The 19537-nt window shown below is 36.4% G+C and overlaps 2 protein-coding genes across 2 annotated transcripts in view; one reads left to right on the top strand and one right to left on the bottom strand.

Moving 5' to 3' along the window:
* The window catches only part of MED12L (mediator complex subunit 12 like), a 342999-nt gene that overhangs the window by 270055 nt on the left and 53407 nt on the right, over nt 1-19537 (top strand). Inside the window, exons 21-32 of the mRNA XM_025376276.1 lie at nt 1284-1511; nt 2146-2287; nt 3930-4050; nt 4431-4532; nt 5595-5708; nt 8715-8914; nt 12137-12325; nt 12912-12986; nt 13102-13289; nt 14137-14298; nt 16227-16338; nt 18800-18889. Coding sequence (XP_025232061.1) covers nt 1284-1511; nt 2146-2287; nt 3930-4050; nt 4431-4532; nt 5595-5708; nt 8715-8914; nt 12137-12325; nt 12912-12986; nt 13102-13289; nt 14137-14298; nt 16227-16338; nt 18800-18889 — 1723 coding nt within the window. The remainder of the gene's footprint in view (nt 1-1283; nt 1512-2145; nt 2288-3929; nt 4051-4430; nt 4533-5594; nt 5709-8714; nt 8915-12136; nt 12326-12911; nt 12987-13101; nt 13290-14136; nt 14299-16226; nt 16339-18799; nt 18890-19537) is intronic.
* Nucleotides 1-19537, bottom strand: part of P2RY12 (purinergic receptor P2Y12) — a 46080-nt gene that overhangs the window by 25133 nt on the left and 1410 nt on the right. The gene's annotated exons all lie outside the window — the stretch shown is intronic.

Raw genomic sequence — 19537 nt, 5'->3', positions numbered from 1 at the left:
AGTGCTTCCCGAGCATTATTTGGCACTTGATATATGTGGGAGATCTTGTTGCACATACAGACTCTATACACCTACAGTGGAGGTCCAGGATTCTTTATTTTTAACAAACACCACAAAAGTGATTCTCAAGGAGTAGAGGTGAAACTACATTTTGCTAAACATTGAACTGAACAATCTCTGTTTTCTTAAACCTGTTGACAGTGGCAATAGTTTAGGATGGAGAGTCCTTATGACTTTTCATCTTTGAGGGACTCATTCCTGGCTACCGTTGATGCAAGTATGTAACAATATGGGGTTTATAAAGAAAGCCGTAGGTCACCACAAACCAGGAATACATTTACTGCCAGAAACTTAATCTATAAAACAGACTTTCTGATGCATAAAAGAGCTTTTGAATGGAGAAGGTGAATGTTGTTTATGAATTTGCTACCTACAGAAGGTAAGCACAAATGGATAAGTTCATATAGAACCTGAACTTTTACATCACATCAGTCTCTCAGTCTCATTCACAGAGCAGGTTTGGAGGAGATGGATTCTAATTCCTTTTATACTTCTAATAGTCTATATGTGATAAAGACATAACTCATTGAAACATGAACTGTTTTCATATGATAGACCAGGCTCTTTAAAAATCTCTTAATGCTTCTGAGAAATACAACATGCTAAGTTTTTATGAATGATATAATACTTTTTTCACTTCCATAGAATTTGTGTATTATCCATATCCCCTTACTAGAATATAAGTTCCTTGAAGGCAAGGAATGTGCCTCTCTTCTTCACAGCTGTGCCGCAGTTTCCAGAATAGTCTTGGCACACGAACTTCTACTGCGTACACTATAGCAGAGGAATAGTTTTGTAGGATGTATAGTTAAGAGTAACACAAAATTTCCCTTATGTGTAATTGAATCCTTTTTTTATTTTTAAGTAATAACACCTTTCAACAACTGTTAAGACACAGTTGTTGGAAGCCATAGTAATTTCTTTGATTTTTAAAGCATGTAAAATGTAGACCATATTTTGGAAATACTTAAGATTTGTAACCAAATACCTCATTTCTGTTTTGTTGTTCCACCTACTTAGAAATTATTTACCGAGGAATTTGTACATTCCAAAGTACTTTGATTAACGCCAATTAGTAAGAAGTTCAAATTAAGAACTTATAATGTAAATCATCTCTAGGAATGCATTACAGTTCCTGCCATTTAATATATCCTTAAGTGAAATAGTTTTCTAGTTATTCTAGTTTTATTTTTCTGTTTTAACTTTTTTTCTTATAACCTCAGTAGTGCCTGTTCGAAAGTAAAGCAAACCATATATAATAATGTGATGCCTGCAAATTCGAACTTGCGTTGGGATCCGGACTTCATGATGGATTTTATTGAGAATCCCTCAGCCCGTAGCATCAACTACTCAATGCTGGGCAAGATCCTCAGTGACAATGCGGCCAATCGCTACAGCTTTGTCTGCAATACACTCATGAATGTATGTATGGGCCATCAGGATGCTGGCAGGTGAGATGGCTTACCCTGGAATTCATGATTAACCAAAGAGTTGTTGCCTTGGTGCTTCTTTGAAATTGATGTCATTAGTAAGTGTCTGGACTCACATTTGGCTATCATTTGCTTTTTCTAAATCTTCTTTTATTCCTTAATTTACCTCTGCACTATCTTATAATTTCCTTAACCTCAGAGACAGTGCTTTCTGATTTATTATGCTGGCATGAGATGTTTTCAATATGGCCAACAATTACATGATTTATTTTCAAAAACATAGAATAAAAATACAAATAAAAATGCCTATATTTTGAAAAAAACTGTATTTGGGTCCACCTAAATTACGTAGTATCTATAAATTTTTTTGATGCCCTTAAAAATGTAAATCGTAGCTCAGATTTATTCACAAAACTAAAAATATTCTAATTCATATATGTGCTGATTGTTGCTTAACAGCATTAATTGTCAAAAATATTTGAAGCCATTTTTATCTTCTCAAGGTTCTACTAAGTTATTTGACAAATGAGTTATCTGTGAATCTAAGAAAATGACGTGTTTGATGTTAATGAAATATATGTTAATTAAGTATATCACAGGTGAGTATATCTCTTTTGTACAAGGTTACTTTCTATGTTTTCTTTTTATTTTCTAGGATTAACGACATAGCCAATTTCTCCTCCGAGCTTACGGCTTGCTGCACTGTTCTTAGTTCAGAATGGCTGGGGGTTCTGAAGGCTCTTTGTTGTTCTTCAAATCACGTGTGGGGGTTTAATGATGTACTTTGCACTGTAGATGTAAGTTTTCTTTTTCATTTAGAAATTGAACTGTGCAATTAAATAGTTAGTGGCTAATCTTTTTGCTTTTGGCTTTTATTTAATTGATTCAACTGAAATGTTATAAAGTATCATTTCTTTCTCCAAAAGCAATAAACCACAATGACATTGCCATGGATTAAATACATGAAAAAAATAGAAATAAATAGAATGCATAGTTTAATCTGTAGCAGAGGGATCAAGAATTTCTTTGTTTCCTGAAATTTCCATTTAGTTGAGATTTCTTCCATATGGTTGGTCTCTTCAGAGCTGCTTTTTCTTTTTACCAACTGCCCTGGGTTCCTCATAGCATGGAATATAATCTAACCAAAGCAGTTCACATTCTGAATAGAACCATTTTGATATTTTTAAGTGCAAGACGCACTGTACAAATAAAGGCTTTGTGGGGTTACGTAAGAATGTCCAGCTTTTTTTTCTGAGAGTGTCCAGTGTTTTTTGGCAATTATGCCTGGAAGATGATAAAGAGATACCCCTCGTATATATCACTGACTTCCTTGGATGTCATGTTGCATCCATGATGTGTGTATTTCTTTAAAAATCTGTCTTGATTCTTTACTTCTCCTGTTGCCACTTATTGGAGTAGCCTTTGTCCTACATTAGTATCGCTTATGCATAGTTCTTTATATATTTTTATACCTGCCTCTCAGTTGAAGGTTTACTTCTGAATTCTGCTAATCAGGACTGGTTGGATAATCCTATTTCTACATCTTCATTATATGAAAACTTATGAATTTATGTATATAAAATTCATAGATGTGGCCTGCTTTTCTGGACAGAACAGACTTTCTTTAATATAGTTTCTTAATCTCTTAGTTGTTTTTTTTAAATTACACTTTACCTTTTGCTTCAATTTCTCATCTAAAAAATTGGGATTAATAATAGTGTGAACCTTATGGCGTTGTGCTAATAAATAAGGTGATTTTTGCAATTTAACTATAGTCTTTGGCATATGGTACGAATCAGTATGAAGATTGCTATTGTAGTTGTTTTTCCTGTTATTTTCTGCCAAAGTCACATGAGATCTAGAAAGGTAAATTTTTCACTGTGACTGAATTAATTTTTCCCTGTGTCTCTTTTTCTTCTTTTTAAATGTAAGAGTCAATTGGAAACTTTCAGAGTTGTTTTTAAAATGAGTTTTATCATATTAAAGAATCCTTAGTAGTTATCACTGAAAGGAACTCCAAAACCTTAGTGAGGCTTGTTTTTCAACTAGCGGGGAGCCTCCTGGTTTTTCCCTGCCTTCTAATGGTCTGACTCTTAATGATATATCTTCTTGCACTCTGCCAAAATGTTTTAATGATGTTACATCTTGTAGTGATTTCCTGATTTTGCATTTTTGTTGTTTTGTTTTTCATGTGCATGTATGCAAGTCAAAGCTCAGTATTTTCTTACAGCATTGGAATGTGGGTAACCTTCATTCATTGCTTTATAAAATAGAAATAGGCCTAGAGGATAATCATCATGATATGTTGTCATTTCCCTCTGTTGGTTCATGTTGGGATTTGAGATCTTATTGGTATTGCCTACATTCTCTTAGTTATTGATCTTAGATACTACTCACAAGGTTGTTAGGTATTAAAACCTGTCAATGTTTTTCTTGAAGGTGAGTGACCTTTCATTCCATGATTCATTAGCTACTTTCATTGCTATTCTGATAGCACGACAGTGTTTTTCCCTGGAGGACGTCGTGCAGCATGTCGCACTTCCCTCTCTTCTAGCGGCAGGTAAGGCAGCATCCAGGAACTTCAGTTGCTCTTTGATTGTTGTCTTGATGGAGTGGTTTCTAACGCTAAAACACAGTGAAAGGAGTATTTGAGGGTATGTATGTTGGGAAGTGGTGTAGTGTCAAGGTAGATATAGTAGAATTGTAAGAGTTGTTGTGTACAAATTAACATGGATCACCATGAAAAAGGTGGGAAACTGCTATGTTACAGTCTGTTTTAAGGAAGCACTAAGATTTCTCAGAAAAATAGCCAGGGCCTCACTTTCTTACCATAAGGAAAATTTATTTAAATTATTCCAGGAAAGTTAGCTTGATAGGAAACCTGAAGGACGTGTTCTCAAGTGTGTTAGAAAACTTGCTTTTCCAATCCCCCTTTCCTAGCTTGTGGAGATGCGGACGCTGAGCCCGGGGCGAGAATGACATGCCGACTCCTGCTTCATCTCTTCCGAGCTCCCCAGGCCTGCTTCTTACCTCAAGCCACGGGTGAGCTGACTGCTGAAAAACCTGATTACCTTTTCATTGGTAGCTAAAGGTTCTAAAATGACCAAATAGGCTGTCCCTTTCTGTAATTGCCTTCTTAATTTTTTGGGCATGCCCTGGGGGTGATGAAGGGTGAGATGATACCATTCGTTGAGAGGGCTGTCAGCACCTTTTATCCGTGTAATATCAGGATGTATTGAGAAATACGAATCAAGAGTTAATAAGCAATAAAAATACCTCTGCTCTTAGGCCAAGCCATGCTGTTGGGTAGCATGGTCCTCTCACATACTGTGTGTGTTGGTTCTGAACCACACCACAGCAGCTTAGGGCAATGGTGATTTATTTTGTTTTGTTTTGTTTTGTTTTGTTTTATTTTATTTTATTTTGTTTTATTTTATTTTATTTTTTTTCAAGACAGAGTCTCACTCTGTTGCCCAGGCTGGAGTATAGTGGTGTGATCTCAGCTCACTGCAACCTCTGCCTTCTGGGTTTAGGCAATTCTCCTGCCTCAGCTTCTCAAGTAGCTGGGACTACAGGCATGCACCACCATGCCTGGCTAATTTTTGTATTTTTGGTAGAGATGGGGGTTTTACCATGTTGGCCGGGCTGTTCTTGAACTCCTGACCTCTTGATTCACCTGCCTCAGCCTCCCAAAGTCCTGGGATTACAGGCGTGAGCCACTGCACGCAGCCCTCATTTATTCTTGTACTAAGTAGAAGGAATAAAGTAAGAATTTTTGGGGCGTTGGTGAAGTCTTTTCCTAAAGATCATTTCCATATAGATATGCATGTATCTGTGTGAGAATCAATACAAGTATGTGAAAGTCCTACTAATCTTGTTGATGTATCTCTGAGGAGGAACGACGTTGTTTTAGTAAATAACAAGAAAAGGATAAGTGAGGAGTACTGGCAGTGTTTCTTAGTGAATCCATGAAGCATCAATTAAAGCAAGCTAATGGCAATTAAGCACCCACAGTCTAACAGTGAAAGGCTGACTGCCTATAAATAATTACAAAACATTACTAATGATGGTGATGAGACTGTTAAAGATTTGTTGTTTTTGTAGGCAAACCTTTCCCTGGAATAAGATCATCTTGTGATAGACACCTCTTAGCCGCTGCTCACAACAGCATTGAAGTGGGAGCCGTGTTTGCTGTCTTAAAAGCAATTATGATGCTTGGTAAGATTATTCTGACCCTAAGCTTCTTGGTTAATCACCAGAAATGGAGGCAAAATAATTTATTTTCAGATTTAAATCTAGTAATATTATTGGAAATATGATATTGTTTGATCACTTATTCTCCTGGAAAAATTAGTTGGTTTCTCTTAGACCAAATACATAAGACTCTGAAGATTCTGTCCCTTATCTACAGTGTCTCTGGGGGAACTTACATATAATATTTTGTATGGTGTTTTAGTGGCATAATGTCTTATTCTGATATAAAATAGGTCCTCAGACCCACAGGGTTGTTTTGCCTTCTTTGGTGGCAGAAATCACACTTTGTGAGAGACAGAGATGACTTGGTAATCTAACTAAACATTTACATTTTATCCAGATTATGTTTCAGGAGCAGAACACCAGAAAGTCTGAGTTTTAATCTTAGTGTTTCTGCTTCTATCATGACCCTGAACAAGTATATTTCCTTCTAACTTCGTTCTTTGGTGACCCATGCAGTAGTTGCAATGATGTTGATATTATTGATAAATCAATATTAAATTTCACAATACTTTTTTTCATTTAATTCATAATGTCCAAGATGTTCTTTACATCCTTATTTGTAAGTATTCTCCTGGAATAATAGCACTGCCTTTTCTCTTCATTGTCAGGGTAATACATTAAAACATTATTCTATAAATCAGAAAGGGTTTGAATAATTAGAAAGTCTTGAATTCAGACTGCCTAATTCTAACTTTGGGTACCTTCTTTTGTCTTGACTCTTATGTTCAGAAGTAGCTCCCCTTCATTAGAACAGAAATTACTGAATGGATAGGAATTTCTTTAGATGAGTCCTAAATAACATGTTTCGGGCTATAATCTTGCCCTGCTTGGGAAATGTTTTTTGGTGATGATGAGGAAGGATAACAGAATTTTCAAAAAACCATCTATCAAAACTTCACCTTAAGAAAGGATACACACACAGGCCTGTGAATTTTGTAGTAAAAAGGGAAGGTAGAGCCACATCAAGGACCACAGCCTCCTCTGAGTGTAGGGGCTTATAGATTTATACAGCCAACATTAAATGCTCATTTCAGTGAGTAAAATTTCCCTACTGTAATCATATTTACAGGGAAAGTCAGTTGGTCGGTTCTACTTAATAAATAAATGGAGGGACCATGAAGATAGGAACTAGCTTTTTGCCTGTGGTATTTCTAGTGCTCATCAGAGAAACTAGCAAAGAATGAGTTTTCAATACAATTATGTTGGAAGTGTGAATCTGTAAGTGACACACGTGTTAATTGCGGAAACCAAGTGAGTACCTTCTAGACACTGGCCCCATGATTTGTAGGATTGGTCTAACCTCAAGTAAAATTTGCCCACCTCTTTATGTAATTTGGAGGATTCCCTGGGTCTAAGAAGTCAGGATCAGGTCAGTTTAATGTCAGCAGAGCTTTGAGCCAGGTGGGCACTGAACACTCAATGTATTCTATTGTCTGTGCAATTGCAGAAGGTCTGGCACAGACTCTCATACCTTCTCTGTTATCCTAACGTCTAAACTAAATGAGGATCTCCTGGTATGGGTCTAGCAGATATGATTTTTTCTCTTTCTTTTCTTTTCCTTTCTTCTCTTATTTGCAGAAGCTGTAATTTATCCACCCTACCATGCCCTAACCAATTCTCAATTCCTATCCACCAGGATATATTTTGAGTTAGGGAGGTGGGACCATTATATCAAATTTGGTTTTTAATTTCTACAATTTTTAACTCAAAGTATAGAGGTAGTTGTTTACATCACCTAACGGTAGTGAAAGCATACTACATTTTGGTACTTTTAGAATTTAGTCTTTTCTTTCAGCTCCTGAAGTGATCTATTGAATTAAATCCTGTGGGTAAAGTGAAGTTGGTACTCCCTGTGTTTGTATTTTAATGAGAAACATATGATTATATATTGATAAATTGAAATTCATTATTTATTCCTCTCCTCCGCTTAAGATTTTGTAAGTAAATACTCATTAAGCCATTTTTCAGCAAAGTCAAAACTTTTTCTTGGTTGACTTGTGGGTTTTAAAAGGCTTTTTCCATTAATTTGGGCATTGTTTTGCCCACTTACTGCAGGCAGTGAAGGCCTACTGTAAAAGCATGTGTTGGTTCCAGGAAATTTTCTCGTCAAGGCCTATGATCCTGTGAGTAAACAGGCAAAAGTTTGAAGGCTGTGCTGTCATTTGGCAATCCTTATTTTGAATTTTTATTACTCTCTCACTTTTAAAATACGATAGTTATCTATCTTTCATGGCTAGAGATTTCTTATTTCTAGCTATTCAAACATTCTGTTTAGGTTCTTTCCCAGAACTTTGTTATAAAGAAAACACTTTCCTTAGCTTCATTTCACCAAGTATACTAGAGATTTATCAGGTAAGGTTTTCTTATTTGTATGTTACAGAGAGGAAGGTAAAAAACAGGGGTTATTCAATGAATGCCCTACTTTTCAGGGCTTCCTTAGTATGCATTGCCCTTTTCCATTCCCAGGGAAATAAATCTCTCTTGTCAAGAAGTTGATAGTAAGGTGGGCTAAGGCAAAACTTTTCTCTTGACCTATGGATAGAAAATAAGTCATTGTAAGAGAAGAAATGGAAAAGGGACATCTAGAAGGGTGAGTAACCCATTTTTTCCTTGTCTATAAGTCAAATGAATTTGAATACATTCATGCTTGAAATATTGGTGAAACAAATGTTCTGTGATTATTTAGTGTGATTCATAATGGCCTTTCCAAGTTTGGTGAAACTATAATTATACAAACAAAGTAAGGACTGAGTCTTGAACTTGCTTTTTCTCCATTTCTGATAAAAACTTCTCTGGGTTCATGCATTTATTCTCTTGATCCATTCTCTCTATTCCTGAACTACTGGCTATTCAATAATAATAATATTCACATATTTTAAATCCCTGAAAGCTATCCTCATTTGCTTCTCAAATATTTGGCAATATTTTGAACTTCTGTGATTTTGCTTTTGTGATTCTATTACTTAGGAGATGCCAAAATTGGCAATAACAGTGTCAGCTCTTTAAAGAATGATGACTTCACCATGAGAGGTTTGCGATGTGATGGGAATGCTGATGATATCTGGACTGCCTCACAAAATCCAAAATCCTGTGGGAAAAGCATTTCCATTGAAACTGCCAATTTAAGAGAATACGCTAGATACGTACTAAGGACTATCTGTCAACAGGTATTCTAATTTAATTTGCCTTTTACTTTGAATACGTAACTCTTCTTTTGGAGAGAGCTATTTACACTTGTAGGAAACTTGTGCATAGGTGGTCCTTTTTTTCTTGCTCACTTTATTTTGAAATAATTTTAAGTTTGCTGAAAAGTTGCCAGAATTATTTTTAAAAAACTCATGTCCATCCTTTACACAGATTTACTGATTTTTACATTTTCCTACATGTGCTTTGTAATTTGTATGTGGAGATATGGGTGCATATACCTATTTTTTTCTGAATCATTCATTTAAGAGTAGATTGTATATTTTATTCTTTTGAATATTGCATTATTTCATAACATAACCAAAATATAGCTATTAAACATCAGAAAATTTAGCTTTTGGTACAGTAATTTTTTCTCATCTATAGGCCACAGTTCGATTTTGTTAATTGTCCCAGTATTGTTGGATTTGTCTGAGGTTTCCTGTAGATTAGCTTCAGATTATGCATCCCTGGCCAAGATACTACAGAAGTAATCTTGAGTTCTTTCAGGTAATCATGTCTGAAGGCATGTGATGTCCATTTGCACCTCAAGGGTGGTATTAATTTTGATGAAGGTGTTTCCATTGTATAGTTTCAAGATTTCCCCACTGTATAGTTACTAATTTTCCCCTTGCAATAAGCAATCTTTGAGGAGATACTTTGAGACAGTGCAAATTTTCTTCTCCTCATCTAACTCCCCCACCCGTCATAAGCATTCGTTTTCATTCTTGCCCAATCTAGTCTTTACTATGATGGTGGCAAAATGGTGATTTTTTTTTTTCCCCCTGCTCCTCCTCTCCCTTCATAATATCAGTCTACGTCCTGTTTTAAGGAAGAGCCTGCCCTCCTCCCCTGTTTATCTATTTATTAGCCATATGGGTTATAATATACTGTACTTTGTTATTTTCATGTTCAGACTGTCCCAGATTTGTCCAGCAGGAATCGATTCATCCTGTCTATCACATCATTTGACGTTTAAAAAATAGATGGTATTTTCATAGTTTCTGGCCCATGTCGTACTTTCTGTGCCCTGGGCCTGGAATCAACTATTCCTCCAAGGAGCCCTTGGTTCTGTTTAGCAGAGAATGGTACTTAGAAATCAAGATCTGGGTATTATGTATGCTCATGGTTATGGAGTATCATTAATTCTAGGACCCATCTGCAGACAAAGCTAGGAAGAAAAATATATCCATACACATAAATATATATAAATATATATTTATATATATTTATGAGGTCCTACTGATACCTTCAATTCCAGCCCAACCCCGCAAAGTATTTTCCTTTAATTCATATTAGTATCACCTTCTTCCATAGTAAGAATGCTGATTCCCAAAAACATCAATTTACTTGTTTAATTCTATAATACATCTGAAATAGTTTTAAAATGGTACACATGGCCGGGCATGTTAAATGTGCTATCCAGTGCTTTGTCAAAAAATGATTAATTAGAATACAGTATCAAAAATGTACACTACTAGGTCGGGGCACAGTGGCTCAAGCCTGTAATCCCAGCACTTTGGGAGGCTGAGGCAGGCGGATCACTTGAGGCCAAGAGTTTGAGACCAGCCTGGCCAACATGGTGAAACTCCATCTCTACTAAAAATACAAAAATAAGCCAGGTGTGGTGGCACATGCCTGTTATCCGGCTACTTCGGAGGCTGAGGCATGAGAATCGCTTGAACCTAGGAGGTGGAGGTTGCAATGAGCCTAGATTGCGCCACTGCACTCCAGCCTGGGTAAGAGAGTAAGACACTGTCTCAAAGAAAGAAAGAGATGCAACACACATACCACTAGGAAGAACAAACCTACCTAAAAGGAGCTGAAGATTCATTTGCAATTCCACTTCCTCTAAGGGTTTAAAATATTGTGTTCAAAAATTATTGGAACTTTTCCCATCCCTTTGAATATATTCTTTATCTGAAATAGAACTGGGTTCATTTGGTTTTGCCTTAAGTTCCTTTCTTGCCCCCAGCTCTGTCTATAGGATAGCTTACTTCCAAAAATGAAACTATACAAAAATGTATACTCAGAGATGTGTCTTCCCTCCCATATCCTTCTTACCAGATGATCCAGTTTTATTATTTTTTGGTTTATTCTCCCTCCCATATATTTTTTAAGAAGTTATCTTTTCTTATACGAAAAAGTGACATACCTTATATATTATTTTGTACTTTGCTATAGATTTCATATCAACTGGGTCGTGTTTTTGTATTTTACAGGCATGTTATAACTATGGTAAAAGTTAGCTACATAGTCATATAAGTATTGAGAGGCAATTGTGCATTGGTTCCCAACTGTGAGTGCATATTGGAATCACCTGGGGCATTTAAAACAATTCAGATGCCTAAAAAATTACTGATATCTGGGTGCCACCACCTGAGTTCGATTTAGTTAGTCTGATGTGGGCCCTGGGCATGGAATTTTATAAAGATCCCAGGTAATTTTAGTGGACAACCAGCATTGAGCCACTGGTATGGTGGTTAAGAAACAGACTTCACCCGAAATAGATCTGGGTTCAAATTGGGCTCTGTTACTGTTGATGATTCCTTACTTTATTTAGTATAATAATTTGCCTTTGAAACAAATGATAAAGAAAAGGCAATAGGAGTTTAAATTGGTAGAAACTCATCAGAGGGTCATTAGCCCCATGCATCTATAGCCCCCCCCACTCACACTAGACCCAGCAATTGCACTTCTATGAAATTACCCTGACAGTGTATAGAAAAGAGATGTGCATGAATACTTATTTATAATGATAACATTATTCATAATAGTATCAAAATGGAAGATAGTTTTCTAAATATTTGTTATACTATGTTCTATCTAGTCAGTGAGATAGTACAATGTTTTCCATGAAAATTATGAAGAACGTTACATAGCAAGTTAGAAAAAACTGTCACAAAATAGTACCTAGAGCAAGACCTTACTTTCCAGTTAAAAACATACTAATATTCTCTTTATTGTCTTTCCTTTTCTTTTTTCCCTTTAAAAAATGTTTTTAAGCAAGGTTTTAGTTTGTATTCTTTAGAAGTCAAAATGCTAGAAATTTTGTTTTTAAAATTTTTCTACCTACTTTATGTAATTTTTTAAATTGGAAAATTTCTGTCAGTTTTATGTTCAATTATGCACTGTGGATTTAGTACATATTGCATATATATACCAAAAGCCAGTGCCTGTCAGTCTAATTGCCCTATTGTTTTTAGGAATGGGTAGGAGAGCATTGCTTAAAAGAACCTGAAAGATTATGTACAGACAAAGAACTTATATTGGACCCTGTGCTTTCAAATATGCAAGCACAGAAATTACTGCAGCTTATCTGTTATCCTCATGGCATTAAAGAATGTACCGAGGGGGACAACCTGCAAAGACAGCACATTAAGCGTATTCTTCAGGTCAGTCGTATACAGATTGTGTTTCTATCATTTGACAAATTCTTTGTAATTATACAAAGAGTTACTTTCTCTCTTTTTTTGTCCTTGCTAATTTGTGATTTCAATTAATTCTGATTTTTATTCCCCACATTTTCTGTGGAATTGACATACCTTATTTTTGGGTGGATATACATGCTGCAAATTGTATATAATCATCAAACAAATATTGCTATTTTAAGTCAGTATTGTATTTACATGAGAAATATGCTTCAGAGGGGCTATGTTAAATATTTTATTAAATGAATATTGAAATCATTTTGGAATGGGATTGGTTAAATAGATTTTGAAAGGAGAAATGCTTATTTAGTTGCAGTGTATAGCTGAGTCAGGCACAATATTAACTATTTAATTAATAATTAATGTTTCTGTTGGTTTGTGTCGCTACTGAATATATATGCAACAAGACTGGGAACCTTTTGACTCATATGAATTCTTGTATTGTGTATGATTATTCTGCTCTTTCTTCAGAGAAGGAGTACTGTAAGGAATTACTGTATTTTAACACATTTGATACCCATAATGTTTTAATTCTTTCCATTTTTCCCAGAATCTTGAGCAGTGGACACTGAGGCAGTCCTGGTTAGAACTCCAGCTAATGATCAAACAGTGCTTGAAGGACCCTGTGAGTTTGTATTGAAAGCTTATCTCTGTATGAAATTTTATAAAAAGCAAAACACGTTGATGTTTGAGGATAAAGGAATACACGTATGTGCCAGTATTCTTATATCTAACTCTAGGGCTCTGGTTCTGTGGCCGAAATGAACAACTTACTGGACAATATTGCAAAGGCAACAATAGAGGTATTCCAGCAGTCTGCGGACCTAAATAATTCTTCTAATTCTGGCATGAGCCTCTTCAACCCAAACAGTATTGGAAGTGCTGATACAAGTAGCACAAGACAGAATGGAATAAAGACATTCCTAAGGTATTTTTGTGTGTTGTTTTATCGATCTATCATGAATTTCTCACAAGTAACGGTAAATTTTGTGTAGCACAGTGATTTTTCTTTAAGTCCCGGGAATGTGAAGAACATAGTTACTTGTAAGTAACGATTATCATTATTTTAATAAGTTAATGAGTAAAGCTGGGGTGGATGATAGCTTAGCATTTGGAATATTTGATGGAGTAGGCCTAAACACCTTGAAACTGCAGGTGAACTCAGGTTTGGTTCATGCTTTCAGTGTCCCTTGGTCTACTGTGTTATGTGGTATTCATTATATGGCAAACACTTTTTCCACCATTTTTAGTGATTTATCATTTTGCAAAAATATATCCTGATAATTTTTGTGCAGAATTAGAACCAGTAGGCATATGAAATCTTAAAGTAATTATTTAATCGTGAAAGGCAGATTGATTTGTATTTCATCATTTTGGCATAAAGTATAACTAGCGAATTTTAAACCTTAAAAATTAGCTATTAGTATGCTTACATATAGTATTTCATATTGTAACTGTGACAGAAAAATGTATTGTTTGTTGGACAAAGTGATTGTTTTTAATCAGAGAGGGGGTCATAGGAAAACATTAAAATCAGTTTAGTTACAATATCCTTCCAGAACTGCATGTTTTATTGCTTTCTGTAAGCTTAGGTGGAAAGCTCATGCAAATGCCTAGTGTTCGGAAAAAGGAAAGATAATACAGAAATAAAAGGGAAATTTTGAAACAGTCTGTGTGTCTCATACATCAAAGTTTTGCTTTGGAGTTTCTGTTATAACTGTGAGAGCGGGGAAAAGGATGCTTTCTCTGGTGTAACACCTGTTTCTGATTTTTAGTTCCTCCGAACGCAGGGGCGTATGGTTGGTGGCCCCCCTCATTGCCAGGCTGCCAACTTCTGTGCAAGGAAGAGTGCTGAAAGCTGCTGGGGAAGAGCTGGAGAAGGGACAGCACTTGGGTTCTTCTTCCAAAAAGGAAAGGGACAGACAGAAACAGAAAAGGTGTGACTGGAAGATGTGCGTCTGTGTGAGAGTTTAAAGAATAATTGAGAAAGTCTCACTTTCTGTAAACCCGTGTGGTCATTGTACCCACGGTCCACTGAAATTTAGTTTTTCAATGGAACTGGAAATATTCTGTTAGGCAAGGCTGTCTTCTTAAAAAGTTTCAGGTTATAATCCTTAATACATTAGTTCTGAATTCTGTCTTTATATCCAAATCACTGCTGAACTGTTAAAAACAGTGATTTCTGAGACCCACTTTAGACCAAATGAATCAGATCTGGATAGCTACCTGATCCCTGTATTTTATTTTTAATTATTTCTAATTTTTTTTTATTATTTAGGTATTTATGTTTAAAATAAATATAATGTATAATTCTGGCATGTTGGTGTCTGAACTAGTTGCTCATATTTTTAACATTTAGGACTCCTGTTCTAGACTAGACATTAAAACTCCTAGGGTACCACTACTAATGTTTTCTTAATTTATTTTATACCCAAGAAAAGGTTTCAAGTAATTATATTTGAAAACTGTGTTACTGAGAAAGAACAAAACCTCACCCTAATGTGAAAATGCCATGAAACCTAGGAGTAAAGGAAAAAAATTGACAATTTCTTCCATTAAAAACAATATTTTAAGCATATAGGTTTCTTGTCCACTAATGAATAATACTATAGTAGCCACCATTTATTGACCGCTTACAAAATGGCAACTCCTCTCTAAAACTTATTATGTTTATGAGCTTTTAAAATTATCATAGCAATCATGTGGTAGGTACTCTCATTCTCTTCTTTATATCATGTTGAAACTGAGGCACTTAAAGGTTACATGAGTTGCTCCAGGACACACAGTGAAGGACATAAAGCCTGGGTTTAAATCTAGGAGGTCTGGCTTCTGAGCCTGTGCTCTTAACTACAGTACATTTTGGTAGAGACCCAGCATTGTATGTATTGTATTTGTTTTTCATCTGGTTGTTTTACCATCTTGGCCAGCATTAGTTAACCAACAAGAAGGCATAATTTTAATTTTCAAATCATATTTGCTAATAGTTGAGTGTATGTGCATTGCCTCACTTCCCACAGGCAGGACAGATGGCATTGAAGAGACTTGAAATATTGCTCTTCCCACGTCAGGGGCTCTTCATTCTGCCCATGTAGGATGATGCTGATTGAAATATTTTGGCCTAGGTCTCATTTTAAGAAATTTTTCTTTCCAACATGGCGCTTTGTTTGTCAATATGATTTGTTGATTGTTTTCTCATTGAGGACATTTTGTTAAAATGCCAATTTAAAACAGAATTTTTAACCAAATGCCTTGACACCCCTCTACCAGTGGAGGCTGCGGGCTGTGTTGGAGCTTGTGGGCTGTGTTGGAGCTGCACACTAGAGGTCGCTAGCAAATACTCTGTTTTTGGAATCATCAGTCCTGGCTGCTATATTAGCTCTACTAATATGCTGCTTTTTGGTCTTGGGAAATGTGCTGAAAAACAAACCCCAAAACAAGCTCAGCAGACATATAGGCCTCTTTTCCCAGACTCTAAAATAAGAGTTTTATGTGAGAACTTAAAAAATTTTTAATTTTATCCTGTGTATAAATTGATATTCTTTCTGATGTATGTTTTAAAATCCTGCGTATTGATGTAGAACATGAATTCACTGTCTTCTACCCTCACTGCCTGGCATGCGCATGTACAGTATGGATTGATGGTAGTTTGAGAATGGCTTCGAGGGCAATTAGAGCATACCAAATGATTTAGAAGCATTACAGTGGCTTTTAATCTTATAAGTAGAGGTATGATTTAAATTTTCAAGCAGCCTTTGGTTATTTACCACTTCCCTTATTTATCTAATATGAGGCAAAGAAATGAGTGTTGCCAGAGGAAGTAATGCATTATTTCTAACTAGATCTGCTGTTATTACTTCCTTTGTAGTATGTCTCTTTTGAGTCAACAACCCTTCCTCTCACTGGTACTTACCTGCCTTAAGGGACAAGATGAACAAAGGGAAGGCCTCCTAACATCTCTCCAGAATCAAGTTAACCAGGTAAAGTATAGTATAATATTAAGCCAGGCAAATATCTTTCTAATGGCATTCATTTATTTGCCTTTCAAATACTGAAATTAAATTAAAAAGGGCTGAGTGAGGTGGCTCATGCCTGTGTAATCCCAGCACTTTGGGAGGCCGAGGCTGGTGGGCCACTTGAGGCCAGTAGTTTGAGACCAACCTGGCCAACATGATGAAACCCCGTCTCTACTAAAAATACAAAAATTAGCCGGGCATGGTGGCGTGCACCTATGATCCCAGCTACTCGGGAGGCCGAGTCAGGAGAATTGCTTGAACCTGGCAGGTAGAGGCTGCAGTGAGCTGAGATCGCGCCATTGCACACCAGCCTGGGAAACAATAGTGGAACTCCGTCTCAAAAAAAAAAAAAACCAGAAACAAACAAAAAAACTAATAAGGGTACAAAATGTTTTGAGAAGATGCTGGGAAACAATCCATGCCCTGTTCTTCTACCTGGCATTCTAGACACCACAAGATTAACAACTTTATATTAATGATATGTACAATAAATATGTACAGCCTATAAAAGTAAAATTTTACATATTGCATATAACTTCGAAGTATCTGCCCCTCTCCTAACTTTGCCTCATAGGAGAGGACCTGGAGGAATCTATGCTGCAGTAGACATGGCAGTGAGTCCAGCTCCTCAAGCTTGGATGCCACATTATCAGGCACAGTTTCAGCTTGAAATCTGTAGGTTCAGAAACTCAGTTTTATTGATGCCAACCAAATACATAAGAAATAAATCAGAAGGCATATTGGTTTATTTAGAAATAATTTGGACATTGCCTTTTCACCAAACACAGTTCTCCTGGTCACTGTTTGGGGCTCTTGCATCTATGTACTATAAGGAGACTGAGCATTCACAGTAGAAATTGGAGAGCATGGAATTAATAAAGTGGATAGATTGGTCTTATGAGGTGTTTTATCCTGATGCAGAGCCTAATCGACCCCTTCTTGTGGCGCTGTGTTTCTGTGACACCATGTCTTTCCCTTGAATGGTACTAGATGGACATGGACAAGGACACTAAATCTTTTTTGATCCTGTTGTCATTTATCGCCTTTTGGATATGAAAGATCTAGATATAGCAGTCATAGTGAACCTTTTTAAATGTAAGTCACATATTACCTCAGTATACCTAATATAAAAATTCTAGCTGATAAGGGCAGGCATGATTTGACACTGGCTCTCTCGTCTACCTTGTCTCCTACCAGTCATGGCCCTCTTTCCTCCACTGTTGTTGCACTGGCTGGCCATGTTGCTGTTCCTTGAACTTGCTGAGCAAATTCTCATTTCAGTGCCTGTGCATCTTTTCTTACCTTTTGGTGGAAAGATTCCCTTCCAGATATTAGCATGGCCTGCTCCCTTCCTTCATTCAGGTCTCTGTTCAGATGTTAACTCCTTCGGGAGGCCTTGATCACCCTCTAAAAGTAGGAGCATAGCTATTCTCTATGCCATTGCATGCCTCAAATCACTTGTTACACTTAGTTTTATTGGTCCCACTACTATTATTTGAACTTCATGAGAGCTTGTTTAGTTAACTGCCTTGCCCCCTTAAGCCAGCCTTGAGGAGAGGTTCATTTCTTTTGATGAGATTTAGGAAGTGCTTTCATCTCACCATGCAGGGTACTTACAGGTCATCTGTTGGGATGGAGTACTTCTGCATGTGATTCATTTGAACTCTTTTAAGATGACTATCATTAACGACCATATTTCAGAGCATGGTAGGGTTTTTGTTGGTGGTTTTTTGTTTTTGTTTTGAATTGCAATTTTTTTTTTTTTTTTTTGCTCATGTCATCTGATTCTAGGGTGTTGCCCACTTGTGGCTCCCTTTCCTAAGCAAATTTTTCCTTTTCCAGCATTAGTATGAGTCAGTGAGGAAGTGAAGAAGCAGCCCACTTTATAAACTGATAAGCCACTTGGCTGATGTCTACAATGCCATGTTTTTCAAAGCACTGTGCATTCACTTTATCAAGGAAGACACATACATAAGATAGCAGACCTTCTCTTCTGTAAAACATCAAAATAATACATTTGCTAGGATTCACAGCAAGTCCCTAGAAATATAACACAGGACTGAGGCAAAATGTAATTCTGTCTCTCCAGTGTTTTTGTTCATAAGACCAATGAGGTAATGTATTTTAAAATTTTTATTAATGCTAAATGTGATAGCCCTCTCAAGCATTTTCCCAGACTTAATCATAGGTTATATAATTATATAAGATTTTCTTCTTCCACCTAGATGGGCAAATGCAAAATAACTAGCCAGATTTCTGTCTGCATAGAGGAAGAAGAAAGCTAAAATTTTATTTAGCTTTGTTTCTTAATTTGTTAAAGATAAGAAGTTGCTTTTTGTTATCAGTATAAAGCTCAATTTATCTTTAATTGAGAGAAAAATTAAACTTTAATGGAGAGAAAAAGATTTCTTTTTCCTGATCTTAGATTTTAAGTAACTGGAGAGAAGAACGATACCAAGATGACATAAAAGCGCGGCAGATGATGCACGAAGCATTGCAACTCCGCCTAAATTTGGTAAGAGACATTTCTAGTATTTTCCCTTCATTAAACATATCTACATGTGAAAATAACTCCAGCTTTCCACTTCTCCTAAGTGCAGAGTCTGCATTACAAGGTGAGGCCTTCCACTCTTTGCTCTCTGTAACTACTTCCCTGTTTCTAAAGCCTTCTGTTTCCCTTGCTGCTTTCCTTCCTGTCTGGTCATACTTCCAGACAGTGCTAGGTATTTTAAGCTTTGATTTGCCTTCTTTACCTCTACCCTAGTGAATCTTTCCTTCTCTTCAGTTTGTGCTAAGCGTAGGTCTGAGAAGACTATTATAAGTGTTAGCTTCTACTATACTTATTTAAAACCATTTAAAAAGTCTTTTAACTCAAAGTTTTGTCCAACTTTCCATCAAACTGATTATAAAGACAAATCCCACAGAGAAGTTTTAAAGAAATTTAAAATTTCTCACATATTGTGCACTTCTTTGAGTTTTCTTTTCCCATCAGGCAGGTCCAAGTGCAGACCTCTATGGGGATGGCCTGCTTGATACTTTTGCAGTTGTTTCTAACCTCGTCCCAACATGTGAACTGGTAGGCGTGCGGGCCAAGCCTCCTGCCCATCACTGCTGTGCTAGTGGATGTTTCCATGTGGTATTATGATAGCAGGCTTAGATTCAA

This window comes from Theropithecus gelada, chromosome 2 (genome assembly GCF_003255815.1).
Source record: "Theropithecus gelada isolate Dixy chromosome 2, Tgel_1.0, whole genome shotgun sequence".
NCBI classification, from domain to species: Eukaryota; Metazoa; Chordata; class Mammalia; order Primates; family Cercopithecidae; genus Theropithecus; species Theropithecus gelada.
This window is presented reverse-complemented; position numbering and strand designations above follow the sequence as displayed.